Source organism: Mesoplodon bidens (assembly GCF_964165515.1).
Source record: "Mesoplodon bidens genome assembly, chromosome: 5".
In the NCBI taxonomy this organism is placed as follows: Eukaryota; Metazoa; Chordata; class Mammalia; order Artiodactyla; family Ziphiidae; genus Mesoplodon; species Mesoplodon bidens.
Genome location: NC_138161.1, coordinates 124,806,749 through 124,829,392, shown reverse-complemented (window position 1 = coordinate 124,829,392; position 22,644 = coordinate 124,806,749). Strand labels below are relative to the sequence as shown.

The following is a 22,644-nucleotide window of genomic DNA, read 5'->3' as shown; positions in this document are numbered from 1 at the left end:
GTTATACAGCAGCAACTAACACACCACTGTAAAGCAATTATACTCCAATAAAGATGTTAAAAAATAAAATCTGAGACGTCACAGTGACTGACAGTGGTCAAGACTGGTGACTTCTACACTTAATCCCAGGCTAGGCATGGACTCAGGGTCTCACTGACTCTTAGAAGGAGCTCAGGAACTGAAACTCCTTGTCAAACACGTTCACTGTGCTTCTAGGCACTTCCTGACATGTCCAGTTTGTTCCCTGGCTCACCAGGCCTTCAGGGAAGGACAGTGGCAACAGCACGTCTGTTCCAGGGACGCTGCTGAGCCTTCTCGGTAGGAAAGCCCTGCTCTCACACGCAGCTGCCACGTGGCTCCAGGCACTTGTGTAATTGCTCCAGTTGCCATATTAACTGGAAATCACTAGGCAAAAAATAGTTACACCTCTCCGGAAGGCAAGAATCCCTTTGCTTAGAGGTGCAGAAGTTAAACCTGCCTACACACCGAGAGAACAACGGCTAGACTGGTGGAGAGAGATGCGTAACCAGTCACGGTCACCCTAAGCACTACTCATTTTTTCTTGAGGTTTGGGTGCTCAGGAAAAACTGGAATCAAGTTTACACAAACCAGAGCACGTATGGAAAGCTGGAACGAAATGTACAAAACGAGAAAATAAAATGCCGGTCATATAGTATGCTCTCTTGGAAACGGTTTTTCTAATCACTCACTTAGTCGTCTGAATTTTAAAGCTCTCCTAATCTACTGAGGTCACTCAGTAGGGTAAGACTGGAGGTTTTACTGTTTTTAAGGGCAGGTACTACTTAATTCCTTTTGATTCCAATGAGAAATGAATTCCAGAATAATAGCAAAAAGGCAGCTACTATCAAACACCCTCAATTAAAACACAGGGTTTTAAAAAGCAATACAATGTGGTCAGGACCGCAAGTCCACCCGGTGGGTGAGTGCAGCGTGGCGGACATACCTTTAGCACTGATGCTGCGGAGATCTGTGATTTTCATGAGGATCTTTGGAAACATGTGAGGCTTGCTGGGTCGTCTCTTTCTGATATAAATTTTTAGTGCTTCCAGCAATGGTTCTTGTAGCTTATCTACTTTTGTTGGTTCCTCAAGGTCCTGACGGTCTAGATTCCAGGAGTAAGGTATTAAACAATCAGCATCAGGACAGAAAGAGTTACGCATTTGCAGGCTGGAGTTTCTGCCCAGTTCCCCTCCCTCCTTGGTTCCACTATATCGTAACCTTATTAATTTGATGATTCAATCACATAAACAAATCTGAAGATGTGTGCAACTGCCTTAAGTAGTGATACTTGAAAATGATTGTCCACATTTTGAAGGCTGGTTGCCTTTGTCCCCAGCAGAGAATTACTTCTCATGACCAGGAGGTGTCACTACTGAACTGGATTAAAGGAAACCTTGAGCAGGATGGTTAAAAAGGCAAAAGGTCCATCAGCCCCCTACGTGATGCCAGTTAACCCGTTAACCACACCTGATTCGGCCTCCCGTGAGCCAGGAGGGGTCACTACAAAGAAGAACCACATTTCACCCCCGACCTCCCAAGGATGGTAGGGGGCCAACACAATGACTTGTAATCTCAGCCCCTGAAGAGCAAACGGCACATGCAAGTTCCTTGGCTCATCCTAAAAATGTCCTGGGGCAATTTATGTTACAACAGTCTGATCCTACCTTTAAAAAAGCACCTGTGGTAACTGGAGAAATAGTATTTTGGGATTTCAGAGCAGGAAAACCCCAAATGCCTTTATTTAACTTATATAAATATGGAAAAATGCAACAAACTCTAAGCATGCATGCCTGGCTTTATCCACATGTCCTTTTCCATGCAAAATAACTCCAAAGTGGAGATGAGGAATTTCCCATAAATTACAAGTGTGAGTTGCTCTTCACGGACTCTCACGAGGGTTTTCTAGGTGGTGGTACCTCCACAGATCAAGCAGATGGCGCTGAGAAGGCCTGTCTCCGTGTCGTCCATCTCCAGAGGCAGAAGCTGGCTGGCGAAGGTGAACACGAGGTCGGTCAGGGGGCCGAACCCGGCGTTGTGCATCTGGGTTCGATTCAGGGTCAGGCCGTCCGAAAACGTCATGGTGTCTTGCTCTGGGGTATACCTGGTGCAGATTCTCAGAATCTGGAAGAAAACAACCACGTTTGCATCATCAAAGCGAGCCTGGCCCGGCGGCCTCCATCGGATCAGGACAGGAAATCACAGGAAGATTTCCGAGGAGCTCTGGCTGCACATGAGTCTCTGCCCACCCCCCACTTCAGGGGTGAACGTGTGTTCCAGCTCTTCCCTCAAAAGACCACAGAAGTCAAAACATGGCTAAAGTTCTTTAGGGGATAATAAATAGGACACAGAATTTGAGAATATCTGTTTATGCTAAAAGTAATTCATCTGACTCAAATAAACATTTACTGAGTACCTACTTATGTCCCAGGCACTGTGCCAGGTACTTATAAAAAGAGAAGATTCTTTTTTTTTTTAAAGAGCTTACAGTCTACCAAAAAAGAAGGCCACTATTTACCACTTATTAAATGCCTGGTGTACATCAAGCATTACACGTGCTCTCCATTCAATCTTGTGAAGAACTCGGTGAGGTGAATATGTTTCTTATTTTATAGATGAGGGGCCGGAGGCTCAGAAAGGCTAAGCCGGGTGCCCAGCGCCACACAGCTAAGACGTGGCTGACTGATGTATTCCAAGTGGGATTCCCACTGGGATGCCCCGATCACGCAGCCCCAGACGACCGTGACCCACGGAGCAGGAGCGGAGCAAGCAAGGTGCCAGGGTGCCAGCAGAGGCGGAGCTTGGGCACAGCCGGCAGGAGGCCACGGGCAGGCCCATGGACAGGAGGTGGCCATCAGCTCAGCCCGGACGTCTGGTGGGCTTCTCTGGAAAAGCGGCCTGGGCCTCCTGCCACATCTGCCAGCCCCGCCCGACACGCCCTCGGTCTGTAACCCTGCGGCCCGTGGTCACCGCACCGCCTGCTCAACCCCCAGTGCCCGTCAGGGCTCTGCGCACCCGCGGCGCTGTTCCGCTCATAGCCGCAGCGCTGCACCAGCCGGGCCTTCACACTGGACCCTCCCTCGGAGGAGGCCTCAGAGCTGCTGGACAAGTTCACCCCGCCTGGACCCAGCAGGCTGGGGGAGCTGAGAATTTCTCCCAGATGCTCATGTGACTGGGTGTGGTCCCCACGGCCGCCAGCCTAGAGGACACTGCCACCAGGGGGTCCGGGGACCTTCCTGTCCCATGGCGTGGCAGAGGGCCGGCCGGCCCCCTGAGAAAGCCCCGCCCGCTCTCCGTGATCCCACCAGGGCTCCCGAAAGAAGAACTTCTGCCGAATCTTGCATCGTCTCAGGGAAGTGCCGGGGGTTTGGGGCAAGGACGCTTCCAGCGGGGAAGCCCTTCCAATCTGATGGGCATTGTAGGTGCAGGAGCCTCACAGCCACTGGACCACAGCAACCAGGGAGGGGCCGGGCCGCTGCAGGGAAGGGCCTGATGCTCCGCACCATGGCTGTGTCCCCCCAGTCCCCAGGAAGACGCAGACAGGCAGGACTCCAGCGTGGACACCCTGTGGAGGGAGGCCGTGGCGGCCCTGCTGATGAGGTCTGCTGCCGCGCCTTCCCAGTCCGAAGACGTCTGAGAGCAGCAGACGGCCGTGAGCACGCCCCACCTAGCGCAGCAGCAGCTGATGCAGGGCGGATCGCCGACCACACGGGGCCCCCGCCTGGTGCTTCTAACCGCAACTTAACTTCTGTATCGACCCACGAGGCAGACGCTACTGTCGCCCCATCCTACAGGCAGGGCACAGACCCCAGCACCTTGTCCTGGGTCACGTGGGTCCCAGGAGGCGTGGCTTGCTTCGGGCCTGTGCTCTCCACCTCTGCTCCCGGCAGCCAGCCTCGGGGCTCCTCAGGCCACCACCCAAGCCCAGGTGTCCCTCTCGGGGAGGTGACCACTGGCCCTGCCGAGGGCCTTCTGCAGCTCCCAGCCTGGGCGGCTCTTCACAGGACCTACCTGGCTCGCAGTGGCGCGCGTCCAGTGGCCTGGAGAGAGAACATCGCACAGCCTTCACGTTCCGCGGGAGGGGCTTGGGCGGACCCAGGGGCTGCGCTCAGGCGTTGCGTGCCCAGCGCGGAGCCCGTGGCAGCCCAGGCGTGAATGCGCGTGGTTATCAAAGCACCACAGAGACTCCTTCCCTGGAGGGGACCACCTGCACCTCTCGGACACTTGTCCAGGGACGCCCCCCGCCCCCGGGCTCAGCCGTTCCCTCTGGGTCCCTCTGGCCGGCCTGTGGCCCTTCACCTTGGTGGCCAACAGGGCCTGAAGCCACGCCAGTGTCAGAACAGCAGAGGGACCTGGACGTCGTCGGGCACAAGCCTTCACTCCCTAGGAGGCCCCGGAGCACACGTGTGACCACATGCGTGACGGTGCCGGCAAAGACTCCCAACCCCCAGCCCAAGATCCCTCAGCGCGTGGAGAGGCGCCAGGAGCATGGCCTTGGCGGGAGTCACCGCGTGCTCGGTGTTGGGGAGCTTGGAACCTCTACACACGCTTCCAGGTTGGATCAAACAGGCAGCAAGCCTCTGCAGTTTCGTGCACGAGCGCCGCGCCCGCCGGGGTGGAAGAGCTGGGTCTGGGGGCCGCCCATGGCTCCCCCGAAACCCAAGCCCAGATGGGAGCGCACGTGGCGCCCATTCCACGTGGCAGGGCTTTCCTCCTCACAAGCTGCAAAATACGTGGACTCTGATGAAGCAGTGAAACCCCGTCCTGTTGCCCTACAAAGTTCAAAGCCGAAAGTCCTTGCCCCTAGCCCTACAAAGTTCAAAGGCGAAACCAGGCATAAACGGGCGTACAGCGGGGAGGGCCTGGGGCTGGGCCAGGCCGCCCCGGGGACAAACCCCGGAGCTCCGGCTTGTCACACTAAAGGCAAACGCCAGCAGCCGCCGCCAAGCGCTGCTCCAGGAAAAATGGCCCTTCGTTTGAAAGGAGGGGGTTTGGTCTGGGAGGTGGAGCACGTGGGCCCCACGAGATGCGTAAAAACAGGCCCAGTCAGGTCGACCGTCCAAAGGAGGGGCGTGGCAGACACACAGAGCCCGCTGACGGGCAAGGCTGACCCTCCTCAGGGCACGACGCCCCTCCCCCACCCCCAGGGACGCCGAGGGTCGCCCACTGCCTGCCGGGGCCACGGAGCACGGGGCGCAGCAGACCCGTCCGCTTCTGTCCTTCCGCCTCTGCAGCCGGAGCCACTGCTCAGCACGGTCATCAGGGCGCCCCGGCCTCGCAGCCATCCCCCGGGCGTGCGGTCCTCTCCAGGCCCCGCACCGCCCCTTCTCCCCGCGGCCCCGCCCCCGCCCGCACCAAAGCCTGTGCGCGGGCTGCTCCCTCGCCTTTCACGCTTCTCCGCTGGCCTGCACGCAGAGGACTCTTCTATTCAGGGCTCAGCTCAACGTCACCTCGTCAGGGAGCAGGGAACACGTGTCCTAAAAACCATTACTTTGTATCAATTACTCCACCCCCTTTTCTTCGCAATAGGAAACACACTGGTTTAAAAGTTGAGGCACAACACGCGTGGTGGTTTTAAAACACTCTCTGCTCCTACCCCCTCTGCGGAGCAAAGCTTCAGTCCCCTCCCCTGGAGAGGGGGCTGGACCAGCACTTGACCCGCAGGCAGGATGCAGCGCAGTGAGGGCGTGTCACAAGGCCACCGGAGGCATGGCCTCCCGTGCCTGCTCTCCCCAATCTCCTGTCCTGGGGAGGCTGGCGGACGTGTCACCGGGATGTGCACGTAGCCCCCAGGGAAGTCCATGCGGCCAGGAGCCTGGCCCTCCGGTCAACAGTGGCACCAGCCTGCCGGGCAGGTGTGCTGAGCCCGCCCAGAAGCGGCCCATCTAGCCCCAGTCAGGCCTTCAGATGAGGCAGCCCGCAATGTCGTCACGGCAACCTCAGAAAGCCCCTGGCAGACCCACCCGGCTCGTGGCCAGCAGGGACTGTGTAACACTTATTGTTTTAAGCGGCTCAGTTTGGGGCAGCCTGCTACATGGCAATAGGTCACTAACAATAACACAACATACTTACTGTGGGGTCGTGTGCACAGCCTGGCGCACACACAGCTGGATGCATTCCCCAAGTGGGCGTGCCTGCGTGAGCACCACCAGATCACGGCCCCCACGGTTCTGTCGTCCACAGGCACCCTTGGCCTTTCCCGATGAACCCCCCTCCCCAAGAGGCACCATTATCTTGACTTTTGTTCCTATCAGTTAGTTCCGCCTGAATTTGAACTTTGGGTGAATGGAATCGCAGTCTAGTCTGGCTTCTGTTCCCTCCACGTGGTGGCTGGGAGATTCCCCGTGCTGGCTCGTGGGGCAGGCACCTTTTTCATTGCTGTGTGATATTCCACAACCGACCCCTTGCCCTGCTTTACCTTCTTCATAGCAGCTTTGCTCTCTGAGCTTATCCCCCCAGGAGATGAGCTTCTAGTAGGACACTGCTCTTTATCTGTCCTGCCCCTTGCTGTTTCCTTGGCACCTAAGGCAGGGTGGTCCACACAGCAGGTGATGAATGAATACTTATCCAGTTATTAAGGAAATCCCCTGAAACAGGTTTACAAAATCCAGGGATTTCTAAATACTTCAGCAAAGGAGAAAACTCCAGTTGCTCACCGATCTTGTTCTCTTTACTAATTGTGTTTGGCAATTTGGGGGCAGGTCCTCATCTAATTTGACTGTTTATCCTCCAGTGCTTGTGGGAATGTTGATGCGCCATAATGATAACAAATACACAGAGCTGTGCCTGGTCGTCTTCCCTGGCAGTATGTGAACGTGCAGTGATGACCACATGGGAACAAAGTGTCTCCCCAGGGGACGTGCCACCAGCCTGCCATTCCTGAGAAGGAAACCCACGTGCTGGGAGCACACGTCTCCGCACTGTGTGGCTTCTGAGGTCACTGCTCAGGGAGCCACTGCTTAAATGTTACAGGAAGTATGCTGACTTAAATTTAATAATAAATACACTGCTAGAGCCCGGGTTCCTGGCCACTGGCTTGGCCCTGCAGCTCCCCGCCTGCCTACCGTGCCTGAGTAGTTACTTAAGAGTTGGCTGGAGATCCGGAGGAAGATGGCGGAAGAGTAAGATGCAGAGATCACCTTCTTCCCCACAGATACATCAGAAATTCATCTACACGTGGAACAACTCCTACAGAACACCTACTGAACGCTGACAGAAGACCTCAGACCCCCCAAAAGGCAAGAAACTCCCCACATACCTGGGTAGGGCAAAAGAAAAAAGAATAAACAGAGACAAAAGGATAGGGACGGGACCTGCACCAGTGGGAGGGAGCCGTGAAGGAGGAAAGGTTTCCACACACTAGAAGCCCCTTCGCGGGCGGAGACTGCAGGTGGCGGAGGGGGAAAGCTTCGGAGTAGCGGAGGAGAGCACAGCAACAGGGGTGTGGAGGGCAAAGCGGAGAGATTCCGGCACAGAGGATTGGTGCCCTCAGGCACACACCAGCCCGAGAGGCTTGTCTGCTTGGCCGCCAGGGCAGGCGGGGCTGGGAGCTGAGGCTCGGGTATCGGCTTTCAGTCGGAGCGCAGGGAGAGGACTGGGGCTGGCGGCAGGAAGAGAGCCTGAAGGGGGTTGGTGCGCCGCGGCTAGCCCGGAGGGAGTCCGGGGAAAAAGTCTGGAGCTGCCGAAGAGGCAAGAGACTTTTTCTTCCCTTTTGTTTCCTGGTGCGCGAGGAGAGGGCATTAAGAGCGCTGCTTAAAGGAGCTCCAGAGACAGGCGCGAGCCGCGGCTGAAGGCGCGGACCCCGGAGACGGGCGTGGGACGCTGGGGCTGCTGCTGTCGCCGCCACAAGGCCTGTGTGCGAGCGTAGGTCACTGTCCACCCCACCTTCCGGGGAGCCTGTGCAGCCCGCCACCGCCGGGGTCCCGGGACCCAGGGACGGCTTCCCCGGGAAAGCGCACGCAGCGCCTCGGTCTGGTGCAACGTCACGCCGGCCTCTGCCGCCGCAGGCCCGCCCCGTACTGCGTGCCCCTCCCTCCCCTCTGCCTGAGTGAATCAGAGCCCGCGAATCAGCGGCTCCTTTAAACCAGTCCTGTCTGAGCGAAGAACGGACACCCTCCGGCGACCTACGCGCAGAGGCGGGGCCAGGTCCAAGGCTGAGACCCGGGAGCTGTGAGAGCAGAGAAGAGACAGGGAAATCTCTCTGTGCAGCCTCGGAGGCAGCGGATTAAAGCTCCACGGTCCACTTGATGTGCCCTGCGTCTGTGGAGTGCATGAATGGACAGCGAATCATCCCAAATTGAGAAGGTGGACTTTGAGGACAAGATTTCAGACTTTTCCCCCTTTTCCTCTTTTTACAACAAATTATCCCAAATTAAGGCGGTGGACTTTGAGAGCAAGATTTCAGACTTTTCCCCCTTTTCCTCTTTTTACAACGAATTATCCCAAATTGAGGAGGTGGGCTTTGAGAGCAAGATTTCAGACTTTTCCCCCTTTTCCTCTTTTTACAACGAATTATCCCAAATTGAGGAGGTAGGCTTTGAGAGCAAGATTTTCGATTTTTTTCCCCCTGTTCTCTTTTTGTGAATGTGTACGTGTATCCTTCTGTGTGAGATTTTCTCTGTATAGCTTTGCTTCCACCATAGGTCCCAGGGTTCTACCTGTCCGTTTTTTCTTCAATAATTACTTTTTTATTTTTAATAACGCTACTATATTTTATACTTTATTCTATTTTACTTCATCTTCTCTTTCTTTTTTCCTACCTTTCCTTCCTCCCTCCCTCCCTCCCGTCTTTCCTTCCTCCCTCCCGCCCTCCTTTCTTTCTTTCCTCCCTCCCTCCCTTTCTTTCTTTCCGTCCTCCTTCCCTCCCTCCCTTTCTTTCTTTCTTCCTTCCTTCCTTTCTTTCCTTCTTCCTTTCTCTCTTTCTTTCTTCTACTAATTCTTTCTTTCTACTTTTTCTCCCTTTTATTCTGAGCTGGGTAGATGAAAGGCTCTTGGTGCTGCAGCCAGGAGTCAGTGCTGTGCCTCTGAGGTGGGAGAGCCAACTTCAGGACACTGGTCCACAAGAGACCACCCAGCCCCACATAATATCAAATGGCGAAAATCTCCCAGAGATCTCCATCTCAACACCAGCACCCAGCTTCACTCAGCGACCAGCAAGCTACAGTACTGGACACCCTATGCCAAGCAACTAGCAAGACAGGAACACAACCCCACCCATTAGCAGAGAGGCTGCCTAAAAACATAATAAGGCCACAGGCACCCCAAAACACACCACCAGACGTGGACCTGTCCACCAGGAAGACAAAATTGAGCCTCATCCACCAGAACACAGGCACTAGTCCCCTCCAACAGGAAGCCTACACAACCCACTGAAACAACCTTAGCCACTGGGGACAGACACCAAAAACAACGGGAACCACGAACCTGCAGCCTGCAAAAAGGAGACCCCAAACACAGGAAGATAAGCAAAATCAGAAGACAGAAAAACACACAGCAGGTGAAGGAGCAAGATAAAAACCTACCAGACCTAACAAATGAAGAGGTAATAGGCAGTCTACCTGAAAAAGAATTCAGAATAATGATAGTAAAGATGATCCAAGATTCTATTTCCATGATCCAAAATCTTGGAAATAGAATAGACAAAATGCAAGAAACAGTTAACAAGGACCTAGAAGAACTAAAGATGAATCAAGCATTGATTAAAAACACAATAAATGAAATGAAAATACTCTAGATGGGATCAATAGCAGAATAACTGAAGCAGAAGAAGGGATAAGTGAGGTGGAAGATAAAATAGTGGAAATAACTGCTGCGGAGCAAAATAAAGAAAAAAGAATGAAAAGAACAGAAGACAGTCTCAGAGATCTCTGGGACAACAATTAAACGTACCAACATTCGAATTATAGGGGTTCCAGAAGAAGAAGAGAAAAAGAAAGGGACTGAGAAAATATTTGAAGAGATTATAGTTGAAAACTTCTCTAATATGGGAAAGGAAATAGTTAATCAAGTCCAGGAGGCACAGAGAGTCCCATACAGAATAAATCCAAGGAGAAATAGGCCAACACACATATTAATCAAACTGTCAAAAATTAAACACAAAGAAATCATATTAAAAGCAGCAAGGGAAAAACAACAAATAACACACAAGGGAATCCCCATCAGGTTAACAGCTGATCTCTCAGCAGAAACTCTACAAGCCAGAAGGGAGTGGCAGGACATATTTAAAGTGATGAAGGAGAAAAACCTGCAACCAAGATTACTCTACCCAGCAAGGATCTCATTCAGATTTGATGGAGAAATTAAAACCTTTACAGACAAGCAAAAGCTGAGAGAGTTCAGCACCACCAAACCAGCTTTACAACAAATGCTAAAGGAACTTCTCTAGGCAAGAAACACAACAGAAGGAAAAGACCTACAATAACGAACCCAAAACAATTAAGGAAATGGGAATAGGAACATACATATCAATACTTACCTTAAATGTAAATGGACTAAATGCTCCCACCAAAACACACAGAATGGCTGAATGGATACAAAAACAAGACCCATATATATGCTGTCTACAAGAGACCCATTTCAGACCTAGAGACACATACAGATTGAAAGTAAGGGGACGGAAAAAGATATTCCATGCAAATGGAAATCAAAAAAAAGCTGGAGTAGCAATTCTTGTATCAGACAAAATAGACTTTAAAATAAAGACTATTAGAAGAGACAAAGAAGGACACTACATAATGATCAAGGGATCGATCCAAGAAGAAGATATAACAATTGTAAATATTTATGCACCCAACATAGGAGCACCTCAATACATAAGGCAAATACTAACAGCCATATAAGGGGAAATTGACAGTAACACACTCAGAGTAGGGGACTTTAACACCCCACTTTCACCAATGGACAGATTATCCAAAATGAAAATAAATAAGGAAACACAAGCTTTAAATGATACATTAAACAAGATGGACTTAATTGATATTTATAGGACATTCCATCCAAAAACAACAGAATACACATTTTTCTCAAGTGCTCATGGAATGTTCTCCAGGATAGATCATATCTTGGGTCACAAATCAAGCCTTGGTAAATTTAAGAAAATTGAAATTGTATCAAGTATCTTTTCTGACCACAATGCTATGAGACTAGACATCAATTACAGGAAAAGATGTGTAAAAAATACAAACACATGGAGGCCAAACAATACACTACTTAATAACGAAGTGATCACTGAAGAAATCAGAGGAAATAAAAAAATACCTAGAAACAACTGACAATGGAGACACGACGACCCAAAACCTATGGGACGCAGCAAAAGCAGTTCTAAGAGGGAAGTTTATAGCAATACAATCCCACCTTAAGAAACAGGAAACATCTCGAGTAAACAACCTGACCCTGTACCTAAAGCAATTAGAGAAAGAAGAACAAAAAACCCCCAAAGTTAGCAGAAGGAAAGAAATCATAAAGATCAGATCAGAAATAAATGAAAAAGAAATGAAGGAAACGATAGCTAAGATCAATAAAACTAAAAGCTGGTTCTTTGAGAAGATAAACAAAATTGATAAACCATTAGCCAGACTCATCGAAAAAAAGGGAGAAGACTCAAATCAACAGAATTAGAAATGAAAAAGGAGAAGTAACAACTGACACTGCAGAAATACAAAAGATCATGAGAGATTACTACAAGCAACTCTATGCCAATAAAATGGACAACCTGGAAGAAATGGACAAATTCCTAGAAATGCACCCTGCCAAGACTGAATCAGGAAGAAATAGAAAATATGAATAGAGCAATCACAAGCACTGAAATTGAAACTGTGATTAAAAATCTTCCAACAAAAGCCCAGGACCAGATGGCTTCACAGGCCAATTCTATCAAACATTTAGAGAAGAGCTAACACCTATCCTTCTCAAACTCTTCCAAAATATAGCAGAGGGAGGAACACTCCCAAACTCATTCTACGAGGCCACCATCACCTTGATACCAAAACCAGACAAGGATGTCACAAAGAATGAAAAGTACAGGCCAGTATCACTGATGAACATAGATGCAAAAGTCCTCAACAAAATACTAGCAAACAGAATCCAACAGCACATTAAAAGGATCATACACCATGATCAAGTGGGGTTTACTCCAGGAATGCAAGAATTCTTCAATATATGCAAATCAATCAACGTGATACACCATATTAACAAATTGAAGGAGAAAAACCATATGATCATCTCAATAGATGCAGAGAAAGCTTTCGACAAAATTCAACACCCATTTATGATAAAAACTCTGCAGAAAGTAGGCATGGAGGGAACTTTCCTCAACATAATAAAGGCCATATATGACAAAGCCACAGCCAACATCGTCCTCAATGGTGAAAAACTGAAACCATTTCCACTAAGATCAGGAACAAGACAAGGCTGCCCACTCTCACCACTCTTATTCAACCTAGTTTTGGAAGTTTTAGCCACAGCAATCAGAGAAGAAAAGGAAATAAAAGGAATCCAAATTGGAAAAGAAGAAGTAAAGCTATCACTGTTTGCAGATGATATGATACTATACATAGAGAATCCTAAAGATGCTACCAGAAAACTACTAGAGCTAATCAATGAATTTGGTAAAGTAGCAGGATACAAAATTAATGCACAGAAATCTCTGGCATTCCTGTACACTAATGATGAAAAATCTGAAAATGAAATCAGGAAAACACTCCCATTTACCATTGCAACAAAAAGAGTAAAATATCTAGGAATAAACCTACTTAAGGAGACAAAAGACCTGTATGCAGAAAATTATAAGACACTGCTGAAAGATATTAAAGATGATACAAATAGATGGAGAGATATACCATGCTCCTGGATTTGAAGAATCAATATTGTGAAAATGACTCTACTACCCAAAGCAATCTACAGATTTAATGCAATCCCTATCAAACTACCACTGGCATTTTTCACAGAACTAGAACAAAAAATTTCAAAATTTGTTTGGAAAAACAAAAGACCCCGAATAGCCAAAGCAATCTTGAGAACGGAAAACGGAGCTGCAAGAATCAGGCTCCCTGACTTCAGACTATACTACAAAGCTACAGTAATCAAGACAGTGTGGTACTGGCACAAAAACAGAAAGATAGATCAATGGAACAGGATAGAAAGCCCAGAGACAAACCCACGCACATATGGTCAACTTATCTTTGATAAAGGAGGCAGGAAGGTACAGTGGAGAAAGGACAGCCTCTTCAATAAGTGGTGATGGGAAAACTGGACAGGGACATGTAAAAGTATGAGATTAGATCATTCCCTAACACCATACACAAAAATAAGCTCAAAATGGATTAAAGACCTAAATGTAAGGCCAGAAACTATCAAACTCTTAGAGGAAAACATAGGCAGAACACTTTATGACATAAATCACAGCAAGATCCTTTTGGACCCACCTCCTAGAGAAATGGAAATAAAACCAAAAATAAACAAATGGGACCTAATGAAACTTCAAAGCTTTTGCACAGCAAAGGAAACCATAAACAAGACCAAAAGACAACCCTCAGAATGGGAGAAAATATTTGCAAATGAAGCAACTGACAAAGGATTAATCTCCAAAATTTATAAGCAGCTCATGCAGCTCAAAAGCAAAAAAACAAACAACCCAATCCAAAAATGGGCAGAAGACTTAAATAGACATTTCTCCAAAGAAGATATACAGACTGCCAACAAACACATGAAAGAATGCTCAACATCATTAATCATTAGAGAAATGCAAATCAAAACTACAATGAGATATCATCTCACACCAGTCAGAATGGCCATCATCTAAAAATCTAGAAACAATAAATGCTGGAGAGGGTGTGGAGAAAAGGGAACACTCTTGCACTGCTGCTGGGAATGTGAATTAGTACAGCCGCTATGGAGAACAGTATGGAGGTTCCTTAAAAAACTACAAATAGAACTACCATATGACTCAGCAATCCCACTACTAGGCATATACCCTGAGAAAACCATAATTCAAAAAGAGACATGTACCAAAATGTTCATTGCAGCTCTATTCACAAGAGACCGGAGATAGAAACAACCGAAGTGTCCATCATCGGATGAATGGATAAAGAAGATGTGGCACATATATACAGTGGAATATTACTCAGCCATAAAAAGAAACGAAACTGAGCTATTTGTAATGAGGTGGATAGACCTAGAGTCTGTCATACAGAGTGAAGTAAGTCAGAAAGAGAAAGACAAATACCGTATGCTAACACATATATATGGAATTTAAGGAAAAAAAATGTCATGAAGAACTTAGGGGTAAAACCGGAATAGAGACACAGACCTACTGGGGGTGGGCTTGGGGATATTGGGGGGGGCTTTGACGGGGCGGGGGAGAGGCATGGACGTGTATACAGTGCCGGGCGTGGGGTGGATGGATGGTGGGTTGTGGCCGCGTGGCGTGGGGGGATCGGCTTGGTGCTTTGTGGCCGCCTGGAGGGGTGGGATGTGGAGGGTGGGAGGGAGGGAGACGCAGGAGGGAGGGGATGTGGGAACAGATGTATATGTATGACTGATTCACTTTGTTGTACAGCAGAGACTAATAAAAATAAAAAAATAAAAAAAAAAGAGTTGGCTGGAGACAAAATGGTGGAGCAGAAGGACCTGCACTCACCTCCTCTCACTAAAACTCCAAAATCACAACTAACCGCTGAACAACCAGTTACAAACCCATTGACCAAACAGAGTGGAAACTACCAAAGAAAGGTATTCCACACCCAGAGACAGAAGAAGCCCCACGAGACAGCAGGAGGGGCACTTTCACGATATAATCGACTCCCGTAACTGCTGGTGGTGGGTGACACACAAACCGGAAGATAATTGTATCGCAGAGGCTCTCCCAGAGGAGTGAGACTTCTGAGCCCCATGTCAGGCTCCCCAGCCTGGAGGTCTCGCATCAGGAGGAGGAGCTCCCAGAGCATTTGGCTTTGAAGGCCAGCGGGGCTTGAGTGCAGGAGCTCCACAGGACTGGGGGAAACAGAGAATCTGCTCTTGGAGGGGACACACAAGGCTTCACGTGCACTGGGACCCAGGGCAAAGCAGTGCCTCCATAAGAGCCTGGATCAGACCAACCTGCAGGTTTTGGAGGGTGTCTTGGGGAGGAGGGGGTTGGGTGTGGCTCAATGTGGGGAAAAGGACACTGGTGACAGAGGTACTGGGAATATTCATCAGTGTGAGCTCTCCTGGAGGCCGCCATTTTGGCAGAGACCTGGCCCCACCCAACAGCCTGCAGGCTCCGGTGCTGGGATGCCTCAGGCCAAACAACAAGCAAAACAGGAACAGAGCCCCACCCATTAGCAGATAGGCTGCCTAAAGTCACTCTGAGCCCACAGACGCCTCTAGACATGCCCCTTGACAGGGCCCTGCCCACCAGAGTGCAGGCACCAGTCCCTCCCACCAGCAAGCCTGCACAAGCCCCTGGACCAAACTTAGCCACCAGGGGGCAGACAGTAGAAGCAGGAGGAACTACTATCCTGCAGCCTGAGAAACGGAGAACAAACACAGAAAGTTAGACAAAATGAGATGGCAGAGGAATATGTCCCAGACAATGGAACAAGATAAAACCCCAGAAGAACGACTAAGTGAGGTAGAGATAGCCAATCTTCCTGAAAAAGAATTCAGAGTAATGACGGAAAAGATGATCCAAGATCTCAGAAAAAAAAACGGAGACACAGGGCTTCCCTTGTGGCGCAGTGGTTGAGAGTCCGCCTGCCAATGCAGGGGATGCCGGTTCGTGTCCCGGTCCGGGAGGATCCCGCGTGCCGCGGAGCGGCTGGGCCTGTGAGCCATGGCCGCCGGGCCTGTGCGTCCAGAGCCTGTGCTCCACAACGGGAGAGGCCACAGCAGTGAGAGGCCTGCGTACCGCAAAAAAAAACAAAAAACCCCCCAAAAAACCAAAAAAAAACAAAAAAAACAAAAAAAACGGAGACACAGACTGGTGAGATACAAGAAATGTTTACAAAGAACCAGAAAATTTAAAAAACAAAGATGAACAGTACAATACTGAAATGAAAAACACACTAAGATGAACCAATAGCAGAATAACTGAAGCAGAAGAATGAATAAGTGACCTGGAAGACAGAATGGTGGAAATCACTGCCGTGGAACAGAATAAAGAAAAAAGAATGCAAAGAAATGAGGACAGTCTAAGTGACATCTGGGACAACTTTAAATGTGCCAACATTCACATTATAGGGGTCTCAGAAGGAGAAGAGAGAGAGAAGGGCCTGAAAAGATATCTGAAGAGGTAATACCTGAAAACTTCCCTAACATGAGAAAGGAAACACTCACTCAAGTCCAGAAAGCACAGAGAGTCCCAGGCAGGATAAACCCAAGTAGGAACACACCGAGACACATACTAATCAAACTAACAAAAATTAACGACAAAGAGAAAATATGAAAAGCAACAAGGGAAAAACAACAAATAACATACAAGGGAATCCCCATAAGGTTATCACCTGACTTTCCAGCAGAAACTGTGCAGGCCACAAGGGGGGCGGGGGGGGCACGATATATTTAAAGTGATGAAAGGGAAAAACCTACAATCAAGAATACTTTATGGGCTTCCCTGGTGGCGCAGCAGTTGAGAGTCCACCTGCTGATGCAGGGGACACAGGTTCGTGCCCCAGTCTGGGAAGATCCCACATGCCGCGGAGCGGCTGGGCCCGTGAGCCATGGCCACTAAGCCTGCGCGTCCGGAGCCTGTGCTCTGCAACGGGAGAGGTCACAACAGTGAGAGGCCCGCGTACCACAAACAAAACAAAACAAAAAGAAACAATCTTGTTTATATATAGACTGCTATATTAAAACCTCATGATAACTGCAAACCGAAAATCTACAATAGATACACACACAAAAAAGAAAAACAAATCCAAACACAACACTAAAGTTAGTCATCAAATCACAAGAAAAGAGAACAAAGAGGAAGGGAAGAAAAAAAGACATACAAAAACAAATCCAGAACAAGTAACAAAGTAGCAAAAAGAACATACATATTGTTAATTACCTTAAACATAAATGGATTAAATGCTCCAACCAAAAGACACAGACTGGCTGAATGGTTACAAAAACAAGACCCATATAATGCTGTCTACAAAAGGTCCACTTCAGATCTAGGGACACATACAGACTGAAAGTGAGGGAATGGAATAAGGTGTTCCATAAAAATGGAAATCAAAAGAGAGCTGGGAGCTTCCCTGGTGGCGCAGTGGTTGAGAGTCCGCCTGCCGGTGCAGGGGACACAGGTTCGTGTCCCGGTCCGGGAAGATCCCACATGCCGCGGAATGGCTAGGCCCATGAGCCATGGCCGCTGAGCCTGCGCGTCCGGAGCCTGTGCTCCGCAACAGGAGAAGCCACAGCAGTGAGAGGCCCGCGTACCGCAAAAAAAAAAAAAAAAAGAGAGAGCTGGAGTAGCAATACTCGTATCAGATAAAACAGACTTTAAAATAAAGACTGTTGGGGCTTCCCTGGTGGCGCAGTGGTTGAGAGTCCGCCTGCCGATTCAGGGGACACGGGTTCGTGCCCCAGTCCGGGAGGATCCCACATGCCGCGGAGCGGCTGGGCTCATGAGCCATGGCCGCTGAGCCTGCGCGTCCGGAGCCTGTGCTCCGAAGCGGGAGAGGCCGCAACGGTGAGAGGCCCGCGTACCGCAAAAAAAAAAAAAAAAAAAAAAGACTGTTATGAGAAGGACTTCCCTGGTGGTGGAGTGGTTAAGAGTCCGCCTGGCGATGCAGGGGACATGGGTTCGAGCTCTGGTCTTGGAAGATCCCACGTGCCACGGAGCAACTAAGCCTGTGCACCACAACTACTGAGCCTGCACTCTAGAGCCCGCAAGCCACAACTACTAACTCACCTGCTGCAACTACTGAAGCCCGTGCACCTAGAGCCTGTGCTCTGCAACAAGACAAAGCCACCGCAATGAGAAGCCTGCACACCACAACGAAGAGTAGCCCCTGCTCGCCACAACTAGAGAATGCCTGCACGCAACAACGAAGACCCAACGCAGCCAAAAATAAATAAATAAATAAATAAACTTATATAAAAAAAAGAATGTTACAAGAGACAAAAAAGGACACCACGTAATGATCAAGGGATCAATCCAAGAAGACAGACGATATAACAATTGTAAATATATATGCACCAAACATAAGAGCACCTCAATATATAAGGCTAACCCCCATAAAAGGAGAAACTGACAGTAACACAATAATAGTGGGAGACCTTAACACCCCAGTTTCAGCAATGGACAGATCATATAGACAGAAAAGCAATGAGGAACACAGGCCTTAAATAACACATTAGACCAGATGGACTTAATTTATATTTAGAGAGCATTCCATCCCAAAGCAGCAGAATACACATTTTTCTCATGTGCACATGGAACATTCTTCAGGACTGACCACATGCTGGGCCACAAAGCAAGCCTCAGTGAATTTAAGATAACTGGAATTGTATAAAGCATCTTTTCCAAGCACAATGCTATGAGACTAGAAATCAACTCCAAGAAAAAGAACTGTAAAAAACACAAACACATGGAGACTAAACAACATGCTATTAAACAACCAATTGATCACTGAAGAAATGAAAGAGAAAATCAAAAATATCTAGAGACAAATGAAAACAAAAGCACAACAATCCAAAACCTATGAGATGCAACAAAAGCAGTTCTAAGAGGGAATTTTATAGCAATATAATCTTACCTCAGGAAATAAGAAAAATTTCAAATGAAAACGTAACCCTACACCTACAGCAATTAGAGAAAATAAAGAACAAACAAAACCCAAAGTTAGTAGATGGAAAGAAATCATAAAAATCAGAGCAGAAATAAATGAAATAGAGATGAAGAAAACAACAGAAAAGATCAGTGAAGCTAAAAGCTGGTTATCTGAAAAGATAAACAAAATTGATAAACCTATAGCCAGTCTCATCAAAAAGGGAGAGGGTTCAAATCAATAAAATTAGAAATGAAAAAGGAGAAGTAACAACGGACACCACAGAAATACAAAGGATCGTAAGAGACTACTGCAAACCAACTGTATGCCAATAAAGTGGACAACCTGGAAGAAATGGACAAATTCTTATAAAGGTTCAATCTCTCAAGACTGAACCAGGAAGAAATAGAAAATATGAACAGACCAATCAAAAGTACTGAAATTGAAACTGTGATTTAAAAACTCCCAAAAAACAACAGTCCAGGACCAGATGGCTGCACAGTGAATTCTACCAAACATTCAGAGCAGAGTTAACACCTACCCTTCTGAAACTGTTCCAAAAAATTGCAGAGGAAGGAACACTCCCCAACTCATTCTATGAGGCCACCATCACCCTGATACCAAAACCAAAGATACCACCAAAAGAAGAAAACTACAGGCCAGCGTCACTAATAAACATAGATGCAAAAATCCTTAACAAAATACTACCAAACCATACACCATGATCAAGTGGGATTTATCTCAAGGATGCAATGATTCTTCAATATCCACAAATCAATCAATGTGATACACCATAAAAACAAACTGAAGAATAAAATCCATATGATCATCTTAACAGATGCAGAAAAAGCTTTTGACAAAGTTCAACACCCATTTATGATAAAAACTCTCCAGAAAGTGGGCAGAGAGGGAGCCCACCTCAACATAATAAAGGTCATATATGACAAAACCACAGCAAACATCACTCTCAGTGGTGAAAAGTTGACAGCATTTCCTCTAAGAGCAGGAACAAGACAAGGCTGTCCACTCTCACCACTTTTATTCAACACAGTTTTGGAAGTCCTAGCCAAGGCTATCACAGAAGAAAAAGAAATAAAAGGAATCCACATTGGAAAAGAAAGTTAAACTGTCACTGTTTGCTGATGACATGATACTATACATAAAAAATCCTAAAGAGGTTACCAGAAAACTCCTAGAGCCCATCAATGAATCTGGTAAAGTTGCAGGATACAAAATTAATACACAGAAATCTCTTGCATTTCTTAAGAATGGAAGATCAGAAAGAGAAATTAAGGAAACAATCCCACTTATCATTGCAATAAAAAAGAATAAAATACCTACAAATAAACCTACCTAAGGAGGCAAAAGACCTGTAAACTATAAGACACAGATGAACAAAACTGAAGATGACACAAACAGGTGGAAAGATACATACACCATGTTCTTGGATTGGAAGAATCAATATTGTCAAAATGAATATACTATCCAAAGCAATCTACAGATTCAACCCAATCCCTATTAAATTACCAATGGCATGTTTCACAGAACTAGAACAACAACAAAAAAACCTTAAAATTTGTATGGAAATACATAAGACCCCGAATGGCCAAAGCAATCCTGAGAAAGAAAAATGGAGCTGGAAGAATCAAGCTCCCTGTCCTCAGACTGTACTACAAAGCTACAGTAATCAAGACAATATGGTAATGGAACAAAAACAGCAATATAGATCAATGGAACAGGATAGAAAGCACAGAAATCAACCCATGCTCCTATGGTCAATTAATCTATGACAAAGGAGGCAAGACTATATGATGGAGAAAAGACAGTCTCTTCAATAAGTGGTGCTGGGAAAACTGAACAGCTACACGTCAAAGAATGAAATTAGAACACTCCCTAACACCATACACAAACATAAACTCAAAATGGATTAAAGACCTAATGTAAGACCAGATACTATAAAACTCTTAGAGGAAAACATAGGAAGAACACGCTTGGACATAAATCACAGCAATATCTTTTGGATCCACTTCCTAGTGTAATGAAAATAAAAACAAATAAACAAAGGGAGGGAAGATGGTGGAAGAGTAAGACGTGGCGATCACCTTCCTCCCCACAGATACATCAGAAATACATCTACACGTGGAACATCTCCTACAGAACACCTACTGAACGCTGGCAGAAGACCTCAGACACCCCAATAGGCAAGCAACTCCCCACATACCTGGGTAGGGCAAAAGAAAAAAGAATAAACAGAGACAAAAGAATAGGGACGGGACCTGCACCAGTGGGAGGGAGCCATGAGAGGAAAGGTTTCCACACACTAGGAAGCCCATTCACGGGCAGAGACTGCAGGTGGCGGAGGGGGGAGCTTCGGAGCCACGGAGGAGAGCACAGCAACAGGGGTGCGGAGGGCAAAGCAGAGAGACTCCCGCACAGAGGCTCGGTGCCGTCCGGGACTCACCAGCCCGAGAGGCTTGTCTGATCGGCTGCCGGGGTGGGTGGGGCTGGGAGCTGAGGCTCGGGTATCGGGTTTTGGTCCGAGCGCAGGGAGAGGATTGGGGTTGGCGGCGTGAACACAGCCTGAAGGGGTTAGTGCACCACAGCTAGCCGGGAGGGAGTCCGGGAAAAAGTCGGGACCTGCCGAAGAGGCAAGAGACTTTTTCTTCCCTCTTTGTTTCCTGGTGCACGAGGAGAGGGGATTAAGAGCGCTGCTTAAAGGAGCTCCAGAGAGGGGCGCGAGCCGTGGCTAAAAGCGCGGACCCCGGAGACGGGCGTGGGACGCTGGGGCTGCTGCCACCGCCTCCAAGAGGCCTGTGTGCGAGCGCAGGTCACTGTCCACGCCCCCTTTCCGGGGAGCCTGTGCAGCCCGCCACTGCCAGGGTCCCGGGATCCAGGGACGGCTTCCCCGGGAGAGCGCACGGCGCGCCTCGGGCTGGTGCAACGTCACACCGGCGTCTGCCGCGCAGGCTCGCTCCACATCCGTACCCCTCCCTCCCCCCGGCCTGAGTGAGCCAGAGTCCCCGAAGCAGCTGCTCCTTTAACCCCGTCCTGTCTGAGTGAAGAACAGACGCCCTCCCGCGACCTACACGCAGAGGTGGGGCCAAAGCCAAAGCTGAGACCCGGGAGCTGTGAGAATAAAGAAGAGAAAGGGAAATCTCTCCCAGCAGTCTCAGAAGCAGCGGATTAAAGCTCCACAATCAAGTTGATGTACCCTGCATCTGTGGAATACATGAATAGACAACGAATCATACCAAATTAAGGAGGTGGACTTTGAGAGCAAGATTTACGACTTCTTCCCCTTTTCCTCTTTTTGTGAGTGTGTATGTGTATGCTTCTGTGTGAGATTTTGTCTGTATAGCTTTGCTTCCACCATTTGTCCCAGGGTTCTATCCGTCCGTTTTTTTAAATAATTATTTTTTAATTTTAATAACGCTATTATATTTTATCATACTTTATTCTAGTTTATTTTACCTTCTTTCTCTTTTTTCTACCTTCCCTCCTTCCTCCCTCCCTCCCTCCTTTCTTTTCCTTCTTTCTTTCTTTCTACTTCTACTAATTCTTTCTTTCTACTTTTTCTCCCTTTTATTCTGAGCTGGGTAGATGAAAGGCTCTTGGTGCTGCAGCCAGGAGTCAGTGCTGTGCCTCTGAGGTGGGAGAGCCAACTTCAGGACACTGGTCCACAAGAGACCACCCAGCCCCACATAATATCAAATGGCGAAAATCTCCCAGAGATCTCCATCTCAACACCAGCACCCAGCTTCACTCAGCGACCAGCAAGCTACAGTACTGGACACCCTATGCCAAGCAACTAGCAAGACAGGAACACAACGCCACCCATTAGCAGAGAGGCTGCCTAAAAACATAATAAGGCCACAGGCACCCCAAAACACACCAC

General features: G+C 48.1%; 1 protein-coding gene across 2 annotated transcripts in view; it reads right to left on the bottom strand.

The window, feature by feature from the left end:
- RARB (retinoic acid receptor beta) overlaps positions 1-22,644 on the bottom strand; it is a 196,874-nt gene that overhangs the window by 2,389 nt on the left and 171,841 nt on the right. For both annotated transcript variants that reach the window (XM_081236100.1, XM_081236101.1), the window contains exons 6-7: positions 1,938-2,142; positions 965-1,123 (exon numbers count right to left, since the gene is read on the bottom strand). In XM_081236100.1, the coding sequence (XP_081092226.1) occupies positions 965-1,123; positions 1,938-2,142 (364 nt within the window). The remainder of the gene's footprint in view (positions 1-964; positions 1,124-1,937; positions 2,143-22,644) is intronic.